Source organism: Asterias amurensis, chromosome 2, assembly GCF_032118995.1.
Source record: "Asterias amurensis chromosome 2, ASM3211899v1".
NCBI lineage: Eukaryota > Metazoa > Echinodermata > Asteroidea > Forcipulatida > Asteriidae > Asterias > Asterias amurensis.
Genome location: NC_092649.1, coordinates 7997214 through 8017071, shown reverse-complemented (window position 1 = coordinate 8017071; position 19858 = coordinate 7997214). Strand labels below are relative to the sequence as shown.

General features: G+C 38.7%; 1 protein-coding gene across 1 annotated transcript in view; it reads right to left on the bottom strand.

Annotated features, from left to right (window-relative positions):
* Nucleotides 1–5749: 5749 nt before the first annotated feature.
* The window catches only part of LOC139933967 (sodium- and chloride-dependent GABA transporter 1-like), a 45024-nt gene continuing 30915 nt past the window's right edge, over nt 5750–19858 (bottom strand). The window contains exons 5-13 of the mRNA XM_071928217.1: nt 17290–17424; nt 15078–15181; nt 12837–12961; nt 12432–12544; nt 11171–11302; nt 9897–9999; nt 9677–9777; nt 9203–9370; nt 5750–8108 (exon numbers count right to left, since the gene is read on the bottom strand). Of these exons, the coding sequence (XP_071784318.1) occupies nt 7947–8108; nt 9203–9370; nt 9677–9777; nt 9897–9999; nt 11171–11302; nt 12432–12544; nt 12837–12961; nt 15078–15181; nt 17290–17424 (1143 nt within the window). The 3' untranslated portion in view covers nt 5750–7946. The remainder of the gene's footprint in view (nt 8109–9202; nt 9371–9676; nt 9778–9896; nt 10000–11170; nt 11303–12431; nt 12545–12836; nt 12962–15077; nt 15182–17289; nt 17425–19858) is intronic.

Here is a 19858-nt window from a genome sequence, read left to right as displayed (position 1 = left end):
GATTTAAATTTCAGTTTCGATAACACTCGAATGCCGAAAATTGTATTACCGATGCTTTATATAAAATAGTTATTTCACATTTTAGTCATGACGGAATTTGTTCCTATGATTTGTACTAACTTTTACACTTTAAACAAATAATTTTGAAGAGATTTACCGTGGCTTTTCCCTTTATCTTCCCTAAGCATATTAAAATGAGGCAGCGATAAAAAGTCCGAACATCAGGTGAGCAATATCTTTGTAGGATCAAAGATTTTGTATAATTGGGTACAACGAAGTAGAAGAGGGCGCTAGACAGAAAGAACGTGATTTTAAATCCAGACAACGCGTGAACTTTTCATTCGCGCTCGTTTTTCAACTTGAATGATACCAAATTAAAAAAAAGCCTTCTGTTTTGCAGTTTGATCTAATTTGTAAACAACAGAGCATCGTCTAATGAAGTTTGCTGATTGCAGACTTTAGTATTTACATCGTATCAGTCATTCATTTTCAGACATCGTATTTTTCCCCTAAAAAAGAAACTCACCGGGGCGCCCTCTCTCGAGATGATTTCCCGACGAACTTGTTGCAAACAGGTATATCAAACCAAATTAACATAGTGATTAATTAAACAAACAAAAGCCTAAATTAGCCAAAGTTAACAACAAACGTGACAAAAATTCTTGAAAATGCTAATCAAATCTTTAGAGCTTGAACAAAATTCTGTCGGGCATTGCAACCAGGTCTCTCGCTGGCGGGTTTTAACATCGAAATTTCAGCGTCTACATCAACGTCATTAACATGATTTACACCCTTAAGTTTACCAAACCACGCCTAAGAGGCTCCGACTAAGGATCCATCAGCTGTTGATTTTAAAATATGTCTTTTTGGAACAAGGCTTAGTCTGCCAAGAATCTAAGCTTGACGCAGTCAAGATACAATGAAATATTACAAGTTTTTAGTAAAATGTTGATTACGTTATTTGCTAATAGCGTAGCTTCTTTTGTTTTTAATGGATGCGAGTCTACGGCCAAGGTTCACCCAAAACTAGAAGTTAAACAAGTCGTTTTTGACAAAACATTCGGTGATGATCAATACCAATGTGAGATAAAAAATATCCTTGGTGGAATCGACCACTCTTAAAGGGTCTATGTAACTTTTGTAGGACAAAAAACACAATGTCCACAGATTTACACTAAACTTACACAGTTTGAAGATAATGATAGTAGAAAGCTTCCCTGAAAATGGTATGTGCTGAGGTGCTGTAGTTTTTGGGAAATGAGTAAAACAATGTCATGAAAATAATTTTCGTCTCATGAGACGAAAATTATTTTACTCATTTACAAACGTATTTTCATGACATTTTAAAACTCATTCCTCAAAAACTACAGCACCTCAGTAAGTAATATTTGAAGGGAAGCTTTCCACTATCATTATCTTCAAACCCTGTAAGTTTAATGTAAATCTATGGACATTTTGAAAAAGTACCCAAATCCTTTAATGTTTTGGTGAATTGTATGATGGCGTCACTGGTGTGAGAGGAGTGGGCGGGAAATCGCTGTTCGTAAAGGTCATGTAGAGGTCAATGTTTCGATTGCTCATTGGTCACTCGTGTTCGCCGAGTGCCAGCTATGCATTAATATTTTATTTTGAAATCGTTTCTATCTCCAATATTAATAGCTGGCGGCAGCATGACGACATTGTATATTTGAACACAGAACTATTAGATTATAAATGCATATGTGCGCACACAAATGCTGACACATTTAAAAGGCGTTAGGAAACCGAGAGTCATATTCATTCAACCTCAATGGACAACAACATTTTCACAAGAGCAACAAGTCCCTGTGCTTATAATCTATTATCAAATGAATCAATGGACCTCAAAAGCGACCTTACAATTACTGTCACCCAGAAGGCCTAGGAAACCTGTAGGCAAGGTGCTTGCAAGGAACCCACCCCCACAAAAAAAACCCACAAAGAACCCCCATATTCTTGTACGATAAGTGATAATGCAAGTGTACTATACATATACTTATGTGGGACCTATTTCTACCTCCATGGTCTGTACGTCCCATCCGAAGGACAAAGCATACGGTAATTTATCTTGCTCGATGGCCAAATGAACGGGCAAACCAGGGCGGTTCATGGGGGGATTTTACATAATCGATATTGGGTTTAGACCAAGAAAACCCTGTCTGACGAAATATTTACACAACTCACGGTGCGGGGGAGGGGGGTTGGGGAACACAACATTCCGGGGTACATAATCTCGAACCTGTCATTCCCGGATTCGATCCCATTCTCTATGCATAACCGTGGAATGTCCCTTGTACAATGCATGCGGTATGTCAAACCACACACATTTGCATTTTCTATTCATGGACTACGACAACTCAGAATAAATCACACTTGCCTTTTGATGCACTTGTGTATGGGGTTATAACAATAACATGATGGTACAGTTGTATTTATTGGTGGATGCATAGTAATTTACATTATGAATATCTATTTGGAATAATACAGTTAATCACAAAGGTATAATGTCACTCAACATTATCTATACACTTATTAGAATGATTGATACATAATTATAATTATTTATTATAGTACAAATTGTAAAAATTTCTGATGTTCGTTACAAGTTTTTCTAACATTTTTTATTTAGTATCAGTACACAAAGTATCTAAAAACTCACCCATTGACATTGTTGGTAATGCTACCTTGGTTGAAAAATGTCCGAGAGGTGGCTTCGATTCGTACAACCATTTGCTTCTGACCTAACGAGCTCCTGAGCCGGACTAGACACGTGAAGAGATCATCACGCCTCCACACCGCATGTCAGATGTTTTTAAATGGCGCCCCCAATAGCCCGTACAAGGATTGGCCTGGATTGGTCTCCTGTCTTTATCCGTAAGGATACAGACAGGTATTGGTATAAAACCAGTGATTTCATTGGGTACAAAACAAAATAATGGATAGAAACGTGCAGTGATGTTAGCTTTCCACGTCTATGTTTTGATTGGTCCGTAGTGATGTGGGTGCAGCTGACCAACCTCACCAGTCGGACCAATCAAAACACAGATATGAAAAGCTTGCTTTCGATCGTCTGCATGCTACTTTTTGTATGTGTAGGTTTTGGCACAATTCTCCATGTGAAAAGAATGTAGGTGAACCAGTGATAATGGACGGGGAATGACGTAGGCTTGATCTCTGGCTTAAATTTACGAGCCTCGAAGTGTGACGTTCAGATGTTCAGGCAAGGAATGACCCTGCATGCATTCACCGACAGAGGGTTGCTAAGCTTAATATTGAATACAATACAAAATGTGACACAATTTATTACATATCTTTCATTCGCAGTTACACCCGTTCTCAGATAATGCAGTTTCAACGCATCGCGGCAGAACACCAATAGGTGGTCAAAATGTCCTTCATTGGAAAGTACTAAAAGAACTTCTAAAAACAGACGCTCTCACTGCTCCCAGTGAACGATGAGGGCGCTACATACCTCTTGTATTAAAACCTCGTTATTGCTGTCTGAAAGAGATATCGTACGTGTATAATACACACAACATTATGGTAGTTTCATAACTAAACTTACAGGAGTCCTTTAGTGGTGGTATAAAATATAGTTTCCACATTATCTACAGTCACAAATTACTATTGTGTATAATATAATAATCTACTCGGTTGTCTATCAACATTCACTTGTTGTTAAATAGTTACTGAAAACATTGTCTTCTTGTTTTGTTTTCTTTACATCGGTTAAATATGTCATTTTATAGTTCTATTCCTACAGATAATTATAATGTTAATACATACTGCACAATATCTGTTCATAATCACAATACGAGTACAAAATATTGTTTAATAATCAACATGTACTTTCAATCCATCCTTGTTTATAGACTTTAAAAAGATCACCTCTCTCTCTCTTTAGATATGTTATTCGTTTTTAAGAAGTAGGCCTACCTTCATTCATGTGACCTATGTGTACATTCAAACCGCCCTCTGTTGACAAAACACTGTGTACGTCATGATTCGCCGGGACAAAAAGACGCGTACGTCATGGTAAGATTGCATACACTTTCTAGTTGGCTGCCAAAACACAAAGGTATCGCCCGGCGGTATGCGCGCGAATCGTGTTATGGTTTTCGAGTGACGTCAGAGGTCACATCGTCTATAGCTTTTACCAGAACAGGGGCCAAAAGTTCATCGCAAGACACATTTTCAGTATCACATAGTGGTTTGTATTGTGACTTCACACCTAACAAGCAACTACGTTTGATCTGCAATTTCAATCAATCTTTAGTTCTTTGTGAAATCGGCCCAGGGCTCAGTTTCATTCGGCTGCTTAAGAACAAAAAGCAGCTAAGCACAACAAGGTTACCAGCCAAACTACCATGTTACATGTACAGTTTGTAACTAGCATCCTGCTCATTTCGGCTTAGCAGAAAATTTATTAAGCAAATTTTTGCTTAAGCAGCTTAATGAAATAGGGCCCAAGTAACAACACAACAAGACTTATCTATTTCTTGCGGTTCCGTTCAACGTTTGAATGGTACAATACAGTCTTGTCCAAACTGGTTTCGGATAAAAAATATAAAAAAAGGTTTGTGTCATAGTCGTTAAAGTAACACGTTGCCTTGGATCGTACGAGTTGGTCTTTGAAAAAACTTTGTAACCGTTTGTTTTAAACACAATGATCCACACAAATAAGCCTCGAAATTGCACGGTTTTCATCTTACCTCTTCGACTAATACGGTCGGCCATTGGGTCAAATTTTTGACTCCCATAAATGGCCGACCGTGTTAGTTCGCAAAGTAAAAGGAAAACCACGCAATTTCGAGGCATATTTGTATGGCTCATTGTGTTCTACTTTTAAAACATCTTTCTAACCATGTGGATTTTTTATAACAAACGATTACAAACTTGATTAAAGACCAACTCGCCCGATCCAAGGCAACGTGTTCCTTTAATGCTAGTAAGAACCCATACGTACTTTAAGTTTTGGGTTTGTTATTTGTGGGTTTACTCAAACAACGATGTACAATCAGTACTTTCCCGAACTCTGTGAAGAAGAAAAAATATCACAGGCATATTACTCGGGTACGATTTGTACCCACGACCTTTGCAATTATAGACCAGTGTCTTAACGACTAGACTTTTGTGTTCAGTATCAACGCATGAACATTATATGTATTTGTTTACAAACAAGAGCGCAAGCGCTAATGAAAGAATGATGATAAGGACCTTTTTTAACATGGGTGAAAACCCCATGCAAGGCTACATGTCTGAAGTGAGACTCGAACCGGGGTCCACAGAAAGGTAAAAGGCAGGCAGTAAAAAGAAACCACTGGGCCAACAGTGATGCCACAATGCTAGTTAATCATCATGATTACACTTCTTCCTTGCCTGTTGTCGCGTTTGCCCTCAAATATTTTTTTACGAATAGCCAGCAAGACAAGACGAACTAACTTGTCCTTTAGTTTCACTGTTCTGAAACTTTTTGAGCGGTCCGTATTTCATATTAAAAGAGTAATGTTTTTCAACACAGAACTAGTCAGCCTGACCACTTGCAGACAATTTTGACTGATCCTTTAACTAGAATTTGACCAGCGGACCACGAGGGAAGGGGAACACTGCGGCTAGATTGTTTCAGAACAGTTCTTTTTATTTTCACGTCACTTTCTTTGGTTTTACTGTAGCAATGTCATCGTGATTTTACCATCCCCTCCCCCTGCCCCACCCCATCCCAACTGTCCGGTATGTCTCTGTATGTCCGTGTTCTGGGCCCTATAAACACCCATTTCTTATCAACCTTGCTTTAACAAGCAATCGCCTTTCAGTTTTGTTGATGGTATTTCGTTTGTCATGTCAAAAGAGTCATCGGTAAGTCTTAACTAATAATTTGTTATATACTATTTTGTTTGGTTCACGGCTGTGCCCATTTTCATAAAGCTACTAGAAAGAACCGGTAACCGGCTACGATGCCATATAGCTTGTGTTGTGGCGCATTGTGTGAAGCGTTTTAGATTCCTTTAAATTCTTTACATGTGCCTCATCGGGTTTGAGTCTGACAATTTGAACGACGCTTACGTAATAAACAATGACTGTTCTCAACTTAAGAGACCAGCTTGCCATTATTTGGGGCAGACGGGTCTTGGGCGTGGTTCCGTCAACAACTTTCGGCTCTCGCTGTTTAATTTGTTTCCGTGGGCATGTAACTGTTTCTTAATAAGGTATTCTGGACCATGAATTCATGGTGTCGCTCTTCAAAATCCAACACAATACTTGCATTGTTGCAACTGGTGTCCGCATTATTTTTTTAAATTTTTACTTCATTTATCTTGTGTCTTGCTAAGCAGCGTTTGTTTGTGCCTGGGCACTTTGTATCAAATCGGACCCTGGTCTAGGCATGGCTAGTAGGTTGAGCCCGGAACCTTGAAACTGGTTCATTTTCACGCACACAAGAATATGAAAGGTGAATAAGGAACAAGGAACTGTCAAAGTCGACGTATCATCCTTAAAAGCAGAAGTCTTCATCCGTTTATCACATCGGAGCTAGGTCATTCTATCATTATATAAGTTTGCACGAAATTTGACGTGATATTAAGCCACACTACAGAAATGTCTCTACAGTTGGTTGCCTCTAAGTTTTTCCTCACTCTTTCAGTGTGCAAAGGGTGCTTCAGAAATCATATAAGTAGAGGTCTAAGAATAAGATACAACCTACAAACTTACTTTAATTCTACACAGTAGAATGTTTTACAAGGGGCAACCATAACTCAGCCTACAACCGGTTCGGTTTATAACTCTAGCTCACCGGGCAAAATACGTGTATTAAGGCAACTACTTCTCAGGAAGCAATTACCTAAAATATTGTTCTATATTATGAATACAAAAAGACACCCCACATCTGATTGTAAAGTCAGGTAAGAAAACACTGCCTAAAAGTTATCAACAATTATTATAAGTTATCAAAACCATCGATTATGACTTTTTAACTTGATACAAATTCATAAATTCCTCTGTGAAAGTTCGTCCACTCTGATTGGCCGAGAGGAGATCACATGGCCATTATTAAACATGTTATTTAAACACGGTTGACCTGACCTTATCGGTTCAATAGAAGAAGGTATCAGATGATTGCGCGGAGAGCGCAGATTTCACGCCCAAATTTAAGCTGGTTGGACACATTGGCTATAGCGCAAGTTTGTAAACTTCTTGCAAGAGTTTGAAGCTAAAGCGGGCAATCGAAACTTGTGCCAGGAGCTACTTAACGCTCAAAAACATAGATTTTTAGGGGCATCACAGCAAGAAAAACCCAGGTCACAATTTTATCCCACACTTTGGCAAAAATAAAGGGGAAATTTGCAAATAAACGATGCTGAGCAAAGGCAAAATAACGTTTTGCCTGTAACCAGCTGATCAACAAATCAAGCTTTTTCTGTGATGATCAAATTGTAGTACTTTCTATCAAACGTGGTGGTTGATACCCAGCTACCCCCTTTATGGACATTTTTTGTACAGTTTTGAAACAAACATAAAATTGAAAAAGGACGGGACATTGCTGAACCCAAATATGAATATAATGATGCATAAACCTGCATCAAAAAGTAGTAAAAATAAACTTACTTGAATGGCGAAGAAAATGTAATCGTGGACATTTCGGCAACAATGCATCACGTAAGCTACGTCACAATTTGCGTCTTGTTAAAAAAACAAAATGGCCGTGCCCATGACGTTGACACATAAAGACTTTGCGCAAGTAAAAGAGAAAGAGGTTTAATTTGGTTCCCATTTACCACAATGGGGAACATCTCATGATAAAGCATGCCGTAAAGCATGTCTTATGTGCATTTGATATCAGATTATAATGACTTTGTCCCCTAAGGTGGAATTTGGCTCTAAAGGAGGTAAAATGATAAGTCCTACCCGCCGTCCACACGGCTGTCTAGACTCTAGACGGGTGTGGGTCCACCATCAGCAACGGCTGTGGCATAGGACGGTGGCAAATAATCCTGGTAGGGGCCTTGGGGTTTATATCTGCCATCTCGAGGTAGGGCAAGACCCTTTCGGATGTCTTCCTCCGTCCATTGCGGTGTAATACACGTCTGGAAACGCTGCAGGGTAATAAGGAATACAAAGTTTTCTTTTAATATTGGACGGTATCAAGTGATTTAAGAAACTTTATAACAACCCTTACAAATATTTTGCCTTTTCATGGTTTAGATCGCGTCACATGATATGTCTTAGCTTTACTAGACGGCGGCCGTGTGATAGTACATAATTTACCTCGAAGACAATGAGTTGTGCATCTGTGTATCTGGACCGCGCGTACGAACGTTACGTGTACGAAATAATCAATTTGTCTGATGGGGTGTTATAAAACAAAAATATTGACTGCTTTAACTCGTGCTATATGGTGAAAACTACGACCCCCTCGGTGATCCCCGGACCGTTCCATGTTCCCTCGGCTGCGCCTCGGGAAAATAGAACGCTCCGGGGGATCACCTCGGGAATGGTAGTTGCAACCATAGCACACGAAGCAGTCAATATTTGTATAAAAGCTCCCCTACAAACTGTGTAGACACTATCCATTATATTATTTATGTTTCAGAACATGCAAGATTTCAAAAGCACCACTTTCTTAGCTCTATAAAATGGAGGTATGCTGGACAATGCTGAACAAGCTTTGACAAGTAGCTGAATAGGTGTAGAAAATGTCATTAAGCTGATCAGAAGAGAACATTATCCCATTCGACCATGTCGCTGTCTGTTACAATGCTTGTGCCCGTACATATTATTTGTTTACCACTATTGTGTGTTAGGTTAGTAATTGCGAAGGGAACCAGTATAGTACATGCATACATGCTAGCTCTGGCGTCATGACCAACACCACCCGAGCAGCTATAGCTGTCAACGCATAGTACCGATCGGGTACCCAGACGCAATGTAAATGACCAGACTGCACATTTTCTCTTCAAATATCCCGCCTTGAATGACGCCACGAACAGCGCAATCATGCTTTAAATTAAAAGGTGATATCCTAAATGTGTGCACGAGATAAAAACTATTTATGTTAACTTTGATACTCGTGTATTGACATTCCACTAATAAAAATAACGTGTATTAATGGGAAGAAGGGTACATTTTTACAAACAGTGGTAGGTGCCATTGACGACAAATCTGAGAAAGAATGGTGCCAATCTGTTACCTCCTTGATTGATCCTGGTGTAACGGCAAGGATATAGACCATGTAGCCCGGTATACACATCATGGAACTGAGGGCCAATAGGATACCACATGCTATGGCCCATGGCGGGTACTCATAGTCGGCAAGCTTCAACGGCTTAAACTCAATTAAGTTGAATATGAACACTCCCTGCAATGATCAACGGAAGAAAATGTACCTCAGTTTTGAGTTTATGGGGTTCATAGAAAACGCTAGCTAAACACTCTTTTTACTTGTAGCTGAAATTTTTCCCTGAACATGAGGTATGGTTGAATGAAGCCCCTATCCCCAACTATTGTAGCTCAGCATAATCGTCCGGCCTTGAGGAAAAGGGTCAAGAATCAAAACATCAAAAAAGTTCTGCATTTTGTAAATTGCCACGTACATAACATTTCATGAGGAAAACAAACAGAACTTCATAATGATTCATCATTGACATATATCCGGGATACTTACCAGACATAGAGCGGGTACCAGCCCGGCCCAACAGATCTTCCACCAAATAAACGGCCGGTAACCAATCATCTGCTCTATGTTGCGATAAAACCGGTCCACACCTGTGTGTAATGAAAGCAACACAAATGATTCCATTCGGTATTGAAAGCCATGATTTTTTTTCGAACAATTTCAAGGAGAAAACGTGATGTTATACCCAATGCTGAAATGGAAATCTTACCGTAAAACCAGCTGACCGCCGCGGTTTGAAAAAACATGAGGAACAACAAACTCATGCCGCTTGCTGCATAGTTGTTGAATATCTCAAACACATAGATACCACCCTGTAAAACAAGGTGGGTCAATAAGGTTAGAAACAAACCTTTTAGTTTATTTAAAGGGAAGGTACACGTTTGGTAAATGTCAAAGACCAATCTTCTCACTTGGAGTATCCCATAATAACCATAAAATAACAAACCTGTGAAAATGTGGGCTCAATTGGTCATCGAAGATGCGAGGAAATGATGAAAGAAAAAACACCCTTGTTGGACGAATTTGTGTGCTTTCAGATAAGAATAAAAGACTTCTAGCTAATAGTATTTTATTATTTCAGTGTGAAATTACCTCTTTCTCAAAACTAAGTTACTTCAGAGGGAGTCATTTCCCACAATGTTTTATACAATCAACAGCTCTCCAGCTCTTGAGTAATTACCAAATATGTACCTTCCCTTTAATTAAAGGTTCAATACAAAATATAATTATTATTGGTTTAATTAAAAACATGTCGGCCATGACTAGATTGTGTTTAAAATACACAGTTTTAAAAAATAAATTATTTAAGAAATAACAAAAAAGACATAAAAAAAATTCAAAATACATTTAAAATTAATACATACAAAAGTAAATGCACGTGGGCCAATGACCACATCAAAAAAAACTATTTCACGGTAGCAATTATAACTCAGGCAACCTGATCATCATGTAGCAAAAGTGATAGCAACATAAATGATATAGAAGAGTTTGCGGTAACACCATGTAATAACAATCTCTAAATGAGTTGGGGTGGTTCTGAAAAGAACCGTTGGGAAACCCAACGGTTCTTTTCAGAACCACCCCAACTCATTTAGAGATTGTTATTACATGGTGTTACCGCAAACTCTTCTATATCTTATCTCCACCATGCAAAGTTTCAAATCCTACTTAACATAAATGATTGCACGTTATTACATCGAATTAAGGAACGACAGGTTAGTTGGCATGATATGTTAAAGGGACTTTATTTACACAACGAAGAAGAGTCTTAAGAAATAAATGATGTACCGTTTTTTCCAACTCCAGTTATTGTGTGTGTTAATTTTGCTAATTATTATGTGTGTCGATGGAATGCAATAAATGGAACCTAAATACAAATTTGCAATAAAAGGAGAAAACAAATCTACTCTAATGTGGTCTAAAACTAAAGCAGGATATTAATTTTTTGGTGAACGTTGGGGGCGGTGTTGTTGGGTCATTTACCTGTGTTACCAAAGTCAGTCCAATAATATACGACACGACGCAAGTTACTGCGATAAAGAGCTCCTTGTATCGACGCAGATACTTCGGCCATTCATCCATACACGCTGTGAAGAAACCCTCCATGGTGCAAAACTGAATTAGATTAAAAACGTTATTATTATGTATTGTTTGAAGCTTTCTATACTGGTAGGTACAACCATGTGTAAATACTCAGCTCGTATTCAGAAGAAAGCTGGATTGGAAGTGGTGGTGGAGCTTTAAGTAGCGCTTGAGGGATGCACTAATATTATATAGTTTTATAAAGCGCAACATATCTACCAAAATGGTATCAAGGCACTTCAAACTCAAACATTTGAAGACAGGGTTTATGGGTATTTTTAATTAAAGGATACCAATATGTAGCATTGTGTTCAACTCCTGCGAAACATTCGCTGCGAGTGCCGGGCAGCCATGTGACGTAGCGCTTGAAAGATGCACTTAATATTATATGGTTATATAAAGCGCAAGTATCTACCAAAATGGTATCAAGGCACTTCAAACTGAAACAATTGAAGACGGGGTTTATGTTTTTTTTAATTAAAGGATACCAATATTTAGCATTTATGCACATGTGTTCAACTCCTGCGAAACATTCGCTGCGAGTGCCGGGCAGCCATGTGACATCAAAATGCGCTTCGCATTTGCGTTTGCAGGAAGTATGAATCGGGCTTTATAGTGACGGAACTGCTACCTTTTGCGTTTTAACTACATAGGAATTTTAGGACGGAGGACAAGACTGTCGTTTTATCTAGAAAATACTACTAGCCTCTACTTATCAAGTCGGCCTCCATACTCTTCATTTTCTTTGATTGTAAACCTTTAAACTACTCTGTCTATTATTACAATGGAAGACTTTTGGAACGCTTGGTGGCAGCAGACTTACCAGGAAAAATACATTGTTCACGGTCATGTGCGCACGCTCAGAACAACGTAAACAATGGAAATTTACCTGGTAAGTCTGCTGCCACCTAGCGTCCTAAAGTCTCCTATTGTATATGCACTCTGCAATGCATAAGTAAAGTTTTGACAATATGGAAATAAATGTAAATGGGAGAGTTTGAGGCGCTAGGTGGTAGCAGACTTACCACGCAAATTTCCATTGGTTACGTAGTTCTGAGCATGCGCACATTACCGAGAACAATGGATTTTACATGGTAAGTCTGCTGCCACCAAGCGTCCTGAAAAGCTCGCATTGAATTTAAACAAAAACCCTGCTGTTTACCTGGCTGTCCAGACCGACCATGAATATCATGGAGAAGAAGAAGCAAGACCAGAGCGGGGAGATCGGGAGCTGAGCCAGGGCAGCTGGGTAGGCCAAGAACGCCAGTCCCGGTCCTGAAGTAGGATAGAAACACATAGAGCAATACGTCATAAACCAATCACAGTACAACTCAACAGACTATTATTCATAGAGCGATGTTTAATCATAACAAAATATGGTAATATATAATCAGAAATCATTTAACATGAAATTGCCAGTCAATTTTTGCTTTGTTTAACCCGCAGTTATTACAAAATTAACAGTTGTCATTGTGTGTTACTAGCCTACGCCCTACATGAACACTGATGAGGACAATAAAAGTGTTTGAACAAGAAAAACACAAACAAACTGTTCAAAGAAACTTACCAGACGCTGTGACATTTTCTACATCCACATGCTGCACATGCGCCATGTGCCCCAGGGTGGAAAAGATGACGAATCCAGCAAAGAAACTAGTACAACTGTTGATAACAGATACGATAAGTGCGTCCCTGAAAAATAGAATTAAATTCAAACAAAAACAGACATGGTTAAAGGCACTGGATACCTTTGGTAATATCGTCAAAGACAAGTCTTCTCACTTTGTGTATCTCAAGATATGCACAAAATAACAAACCAGTGAGAATTCGAACTCATTTGGTCGTCAAACCTGCGAGAGAATAATGGAGAGAAAAACACCCTTGTCACACAAGTTGTGTGTTTTCAGATGCCTTGGATTCGAGACCTCAGCTGAGGTCTTGATTTCAATTCAAATATTTTAGTGGGAAATTACCTCTTTCTCAAAAAACAAAAAACTATATCCAAAGTTTCACAGATTTGTTATTGTATGCATGTTTGGTGCACCGAAAGCAATTCGTCAATCAGTCAATCAATCAATCAATCAATCAAACTGTATTTGTATAGCGCCTAAATCAAAAGTTTTCTCAAAGGCGCTCATGAGAGGTATCACCAGGAAGTAAGTATGAAGCAATGGTCATAATTTGGCGAGCACGAACAGAGAGACATTTTGAGCTTTATTTGCGAGGCTGTGTTAAGGCCGGTTTATAGTCGGTCGCGCGATGGTCGCGCGACGGAAATCTTGCGCGCAATCCTAAGACTGAGGCCTAAAAACCGTGTCTTTTTATATAATCGCGCGTCAATTTCCGACGCCCGACCATCGCGCGACCGACTATAACTCGGCCTTTACTGGCTCTAAGAGGAGCCGACTACTTGATTCGACGTTTCGTCTAGTGTTCTCTGGTCGAAACGTCGAGTAAAATACTTCCTAGCTCAACCCAAAACCACCACGACTCAAACATTAAAAATATTATGAGTTTGTTTTCCTGGTGATACCTCTCGTGAGCAAGGCATTACGGGGGAAAATGGCACGGCTAGATCGTACACCACAGGGAACGTGTCATGGCCTAGCGGTTAAAAGCACCGTATTCAAGCTTTGATTTTTGATCAGCAGAGTGTTGGTTCGAGTCCCGGTCGTGACGCTTGTGTCCTTAAGCAAGACATTTGAAAGCATGTTTGCTTCGGAAAGTTGGGGAGGTGGTGCTTTCTGCTCTACCAGCTAGGCTTCGGACTGATGACACCAAGCCTACATATATGTATGGACTGTAAAGGGTGTAACCCTGTTTCAGCCCCATGAGTATCTAGGTGGCAACGGCCCCTGAAAAAAAAAACGTACCCCACACCTTGAAGTGGCCTTAAAGGGAAGGTACACGTTTGGTAATTACTCAAAACAAATATTAACTTAAAAACTGACTTTGTAACTAGCATTGGAGAGCTGTTGGTAGTATAAAACAATGTGAGAAACGGCTCCCTCTGAAGTAGCATAGATTTTGAGAAAGTGATCATTTCTATCTGAAAGCATACAAATTCGTCCATCAAGGGTGTTTTTTCTCTCATAATTTTCTCGCAGCTTCGCTTATATTTGGATACACCAAGTGGGAAGACTGTGATTTTATGTTTACTTTTTAACTTGTTAGTTTGTTCGCAGTGCCCAAATGGAAACCATTTGTTTTACTGATTGCTCACCCTGGGTAAATAAAGGAAATAAATAAATAAATAAATAAATAAGACTGGTCTTTCACATTTACCAAACATGTATCTTCCCTTTAATGCCTTGTGTGTCAGGCAACTTACATAAAAAAAATACTCATGAGTTTATCACATCACAATCCTTAATAACATTTTACTGCAACCAAGCAGAGCTTTAAAGACACTAGACACTTTTGGTAATATTGTCAAAGACCAGTCTTCTCACTTGGTGTATCTCAACATGCACAAAACTACAAACCTGTGGAAATTTGAACTCAAATTGGTCGTCGAAGTTGCGAGATAATGCTGGAAGAAAAAACACCCTTGTCACACGAAGTTGTGTGCTTTCACAGTCTTGATTTCGGGACCTCAAAATCTAATTCTGATGTCCCGAAATCAAACTAAAATATTTAATGGAAAATTTATTCTTTCTTTAAAACTTCGTTACTTCAGAGGGAGCCGTTTCTCACAATGTTGTATACTACCAACCTCTCCCCATTACTCGTTACCAAGTAAAGTTTTATGCTAACAATTATTTTGAGTAATTACCAATAGTGTTCCCTGCATTTAAGGATTACTTACTTGTATACGTTATTGTTAAATTTGTTATAGCTGCCTAGAGCAATCAAACTTCCCAATCCAGTTCCATAGGAAAAGAAGATCTGAGTGACCGCGTCGAGCCAAACCTGTAGAGTGGAGGAAACAATCTCATAAATCACTTAATTGTCTAAGACAAGTATCCTCACCTGGGCCCAATTTCATAGAGCTGCTTAAGCAAAAAATTTTGCTTCGTAAAATCAGATTACTGGCTAAGACCCCACTCAATTGTTATGCTAAGTAGCAACAGCCGACACCAGTCACAAGCAATGTATGTGTCATGAAATCTTTGCCACAGTAACATGTGTAAAATAAGCGCCCTATTTTCATGCTTAAGTGAATTTTTTGCTTAAGCAGCTCTATGAAATTGGCCCCTGGTGTATCTCAACATATCAATTCAATTCAATTCAATATTTTAGTAGCCATGTTAAAAATTACATGCAACTCCCTTTTTCTTGTGTGAAAAGTTTACATAAAAAAAATAATACCATTAATACCAACAATATGTATTGTAGTACTTGCTGCTAAACATAGGATTCGAACTGCCTATAGCTACCGGGCAATCTCGGGGGTCTAGTTGGTATGACACTGCTCTAAAATTGCACTGGTCGTGGGTTCGAATCCCACGCAAGTATTATGCATGTGTGAATTGTTTTTTTCACAGAACTCAGGAGTATTGAGTATACGGTGCTTTTAAGCACCGTATACTCAGTACTTAAAACACATATCGGTGTGTATGGGTAAAAACCAAAATGAATTATATCAAAATACACATCCAAAATGCATACCAAAATACATAAAACCACATAACGACACATCACTCTATAATATCAACAATAAAAACGTATGCATAAGATAATAAACCTGTGCGAATTTAGGCTCAATGGTCATCGAAATTGCATTGTTGCATTGGTTTGTGTGCTTTCACGTACCAGAGAAAGGCTTCATGCCCGAAATTGTTTTAGTGAAAAAAACTACTCTTTCTCTAAAACTGCACTACTTCAAAGAGAGCTGTCACAAAGTTGTATACTAACAACAGCTCTTCGGTTCTCCTCATCACCAAGTAAGTTTTTATTATCATTGACATGTATTACCAGAAGTGAAGAAGATCACTCATAATGGGCTCAAAATAGTTCCGAAGAAGATTTTTACATGTGATTTGTTTATTGCTTGAAAATTCAAAACGAAATTGTTAAATTTCTCCCCTAAGTTACATCTTTAATACCAAGCTTTTAAAAAGGTATTTTTGTTGTTTTTAATGATAATTCTTAACATTCAATTGATCAAAATATAAATAGCAGTTTGCCTTGTCTGCAGATTTAGAGATTCACCATTAGGGGAAAATGAGTATATAAATTGGTGAATTTTGAATGAAAAAAAAGAGAAAAAAAGAAAAAAACGTAGTTTTTGTTCTTGTGTGCATGTTTGGTTGAATCGTGTTTGATAATGGAGACGATTTATCGCTGCATATATAATTGGGCACTCCATTTCATTCACGTCCAATGGCCACTCATCCATCGCATAGACCCACAGCCAAATAAAAACATTACAGGGACAATCATACAACCCCAGATCAACTGCACCTGCGAATTCTTAAGTACACGACAGTTCTTCAAAAAAAAAAGTGGAGGACAAAATTACCATTGGATTTATACAGGCGATCGATGGGGTTCGAAGCGGGCAAGAGCAATCCATTTGGCCAACCGAGGTCGCGGCGCGAATTACCGCCCGAGTTGCAGCGCCGTTCACCCTCATCTCGTCTCTCTTTCTGTTCGACAGTGTGCTATTAATGACTTAAGTAGATTGTCTAGTGCTGGAGTGCTAAATGGATTTCTGTGATTGAATCATGAAGATCCACATGATGCACTATATCCGATCTGAAGGATCTTTTTTTTTTCTCTTTTTTTCTTTTCAGTCTGTCTTATAAAAAAGTGAGAATTTTGACAGACTAGGCCATGATACAAAACCAATTTTTGAATGGGATATCCGATTTTACGGCTGAGGTAAAATAATGAGGTGGGGTATCCGGTTTGACTCTGACGAACGGTTTTGAGTGAGTTCTGTGTAAAGGGTCTTTGTTGAAACAATTGTGTAGCCTTCACTGCATGTGTTTCCTACATTTAAATGGTTTAAGAGCTACCACTGGGAAAGGATGCAGCTTTGAATTCAAAATGTTGGATTTGGGAGAAAAACGAACCTGAGAGTCTCCAAGTCTCGTGAAGTCCGGTTTGAGGTAATAAATGATTCCTTTGTCAGCGCCCTCTAGTGTCACACCCCTGAAGAACATGATGATTAGCATGACGTACGGGTACATCGAGGTGAAATACACAACCTAAATGGGTCAAATAATCAGAAAACATTGTTCAATGAAGCAGCGATAACGACAAAATAAACGACAAAACAAACAACAACCTACAAAATATGAAATTAAAACAAGGATTCTTGTTTTTATAGCACCAACAACATTCACTACATTCAAACTTCTAAATAAACATCAACCGAGACCAACAGCCAACAGTACGATTTGTCTGAAGATTAACATTCAAATCGACTGACTAAAGGGGAGATGGCAAGCAAAAGCCATGAACTGGGCATATAACTTCAAGATCTTGCTATACTGCGTACTAACATTATAGGCCACTTCCTTTAAGGAACACGTTGCCTTGAACCGGTCGAGTTGGTCTTTGAACAAAGTTTGTAACCGTTTGTTATAAAATGCATATGGTTGGAAAGATGATTTAAAAGTAGAATACAATGATCCAAACAATTATGCCTCGAAATTGCGTGGTTTTCCTTTAACCTCGTCGACTAACACGGTCGGCCATTTATGGGGGTCAATAATTGTTGACTCCCATAAAATGGCCGAACGTATTAATTCGCAAAGCAAAAGGAAAACCACGCGGCAAGGAGCAAACAAAATTGGACCAATGGCAAAACTTCATCAAGCTGTTAATAATACACACAATTATTCTACCTGTCACAAAACAAAATTTGCTTAATAAAAACTCAGGTTACCTTGCTTTTTATTTGATAAGCAAATTTTTCAGCTCATAAGCTGTTATAAAACTCAGAAGCCCAGAAACACATAATTTCACGAAGATCATTAATAAGCAGAAAAGCCTCTGAACAACCTCGTTACCAGGAGCTCAAAATTCAAGGGACCGATCACCAGCCACCTTCAACCTGTTTTTAAAGGCGATGTTTTCAGTTACCCTAATTAGAGCCACACCCCAGGCAAGGTCGTATCACAGACAGGTTTGACATGGGTAGGAGACCGAGGCTAATAGTTAGTTTAGAAATCACGGCCTTCTACCCCAAAATCTTGAGAAATCCGAATCTTAGACCTACTCAGACTAAGGGACCCCCTATAGTAATCTCATTATCTAAAAACCTTTGCATGGTGAATTAAAAAAAAAAAAGTTACCCTAGGCTTAAAGATTCGTCCTTACGTTGATCCAGCTTGACACCTTTACAAAAAAACCAGCTTATACGATAATCTTTATCATCAGTTGTTTAAAGCCCGGGGTTCATCTGCTTATCATACAGAGTAGCTGAGAAATGTGCTTAGCCAAAATCCCATTCAACGTGCGCTATTAATGACTGATAGCTTGCTTTGTTTTGCTTAGCAGAATTTGTTTTAGCAATATTTACTGCTTAAAGCTATGGACACTATTGGTAATTACTCAAAATAATTATTAGCATAACACCTTACTTGGTAACAAGTAATGGGGAGCTGTTGATAGTATAAAACATTGTGAGAAACGGCTCCCTCTGAAGTAACGTAGTTTTCGAGAAAGAAGTACTTTGATTTCGAGACCTCGGGATTAGATTTTGAGGTTTTGTAATCAAGCATCTGAAAGCACACAACTTCGTGTGACAAGGGTGTTTTTTCTTTTAGTATTACCTCGCAACTTCGACGACCAATTGAGCTCAAATTTTAACAGGTTTGTAGTTTTATGTATATGTTGAGATACTCCAAGTGTGAAGACAGGTCTTTTGACAGTTACAAAGGGCGTCTTTAAGCAACTCTACGAAATTGGACTCAAACCAAGATTCCCCAAACAAACCGTAGTTTATTTTTTTTTTATATACACCGTAGATGGATGAGGAATATTCCCCCTCTATAACTATGATCTAATGTTTCCTTGTTTATTTTATTTGGTTGGTGATAATACTTGGTTTTCCAACATCTTTTAAAATACAGCAATTTGTTTCGTAAAACCATGGAAGCCAGGGAGGTCAACGTTTGAAACATTTGAAAGTTGTATAAATGTATATCAGAATACTTAAAGGAACACGTTGCCTTGGATCGGTCGAGTTGGTCTTTGGAAAGTGTTTGTAACCGTTTGTTATAAAATGCATATGGCTGGAAAGATGTTGTAAAAGTAGAATAGAAATGATGCACACAAACATGCCTCGAAATTGCGTGGTTTTCCTTTTGCTTTGCGAATTAATACGTTCGGCCATTTATGGGGGTCAACATTTTGACTCCCATAAATGGCTGACCGTGTTAGTTCGCACAGTAGAAGGAAAACCACGCAATTTCGAGGCAAACTTGTGTGGATCATTGTATTCTACTTTTAAAACATCTTTCCAACCATATGCATTATATAAAAAACGGTTACAAACGCTTATGTTTTGACCAACTCGTCCGATTCAAGGCAACGTGTTCCTTTAACGGGTCTGATACTTTTTGTGTTTTGCGTCCTACCAAAAGTACCAAAAGAACTTTTAACCCCGGTGTTTCTGGTTCACACAGCAAACAC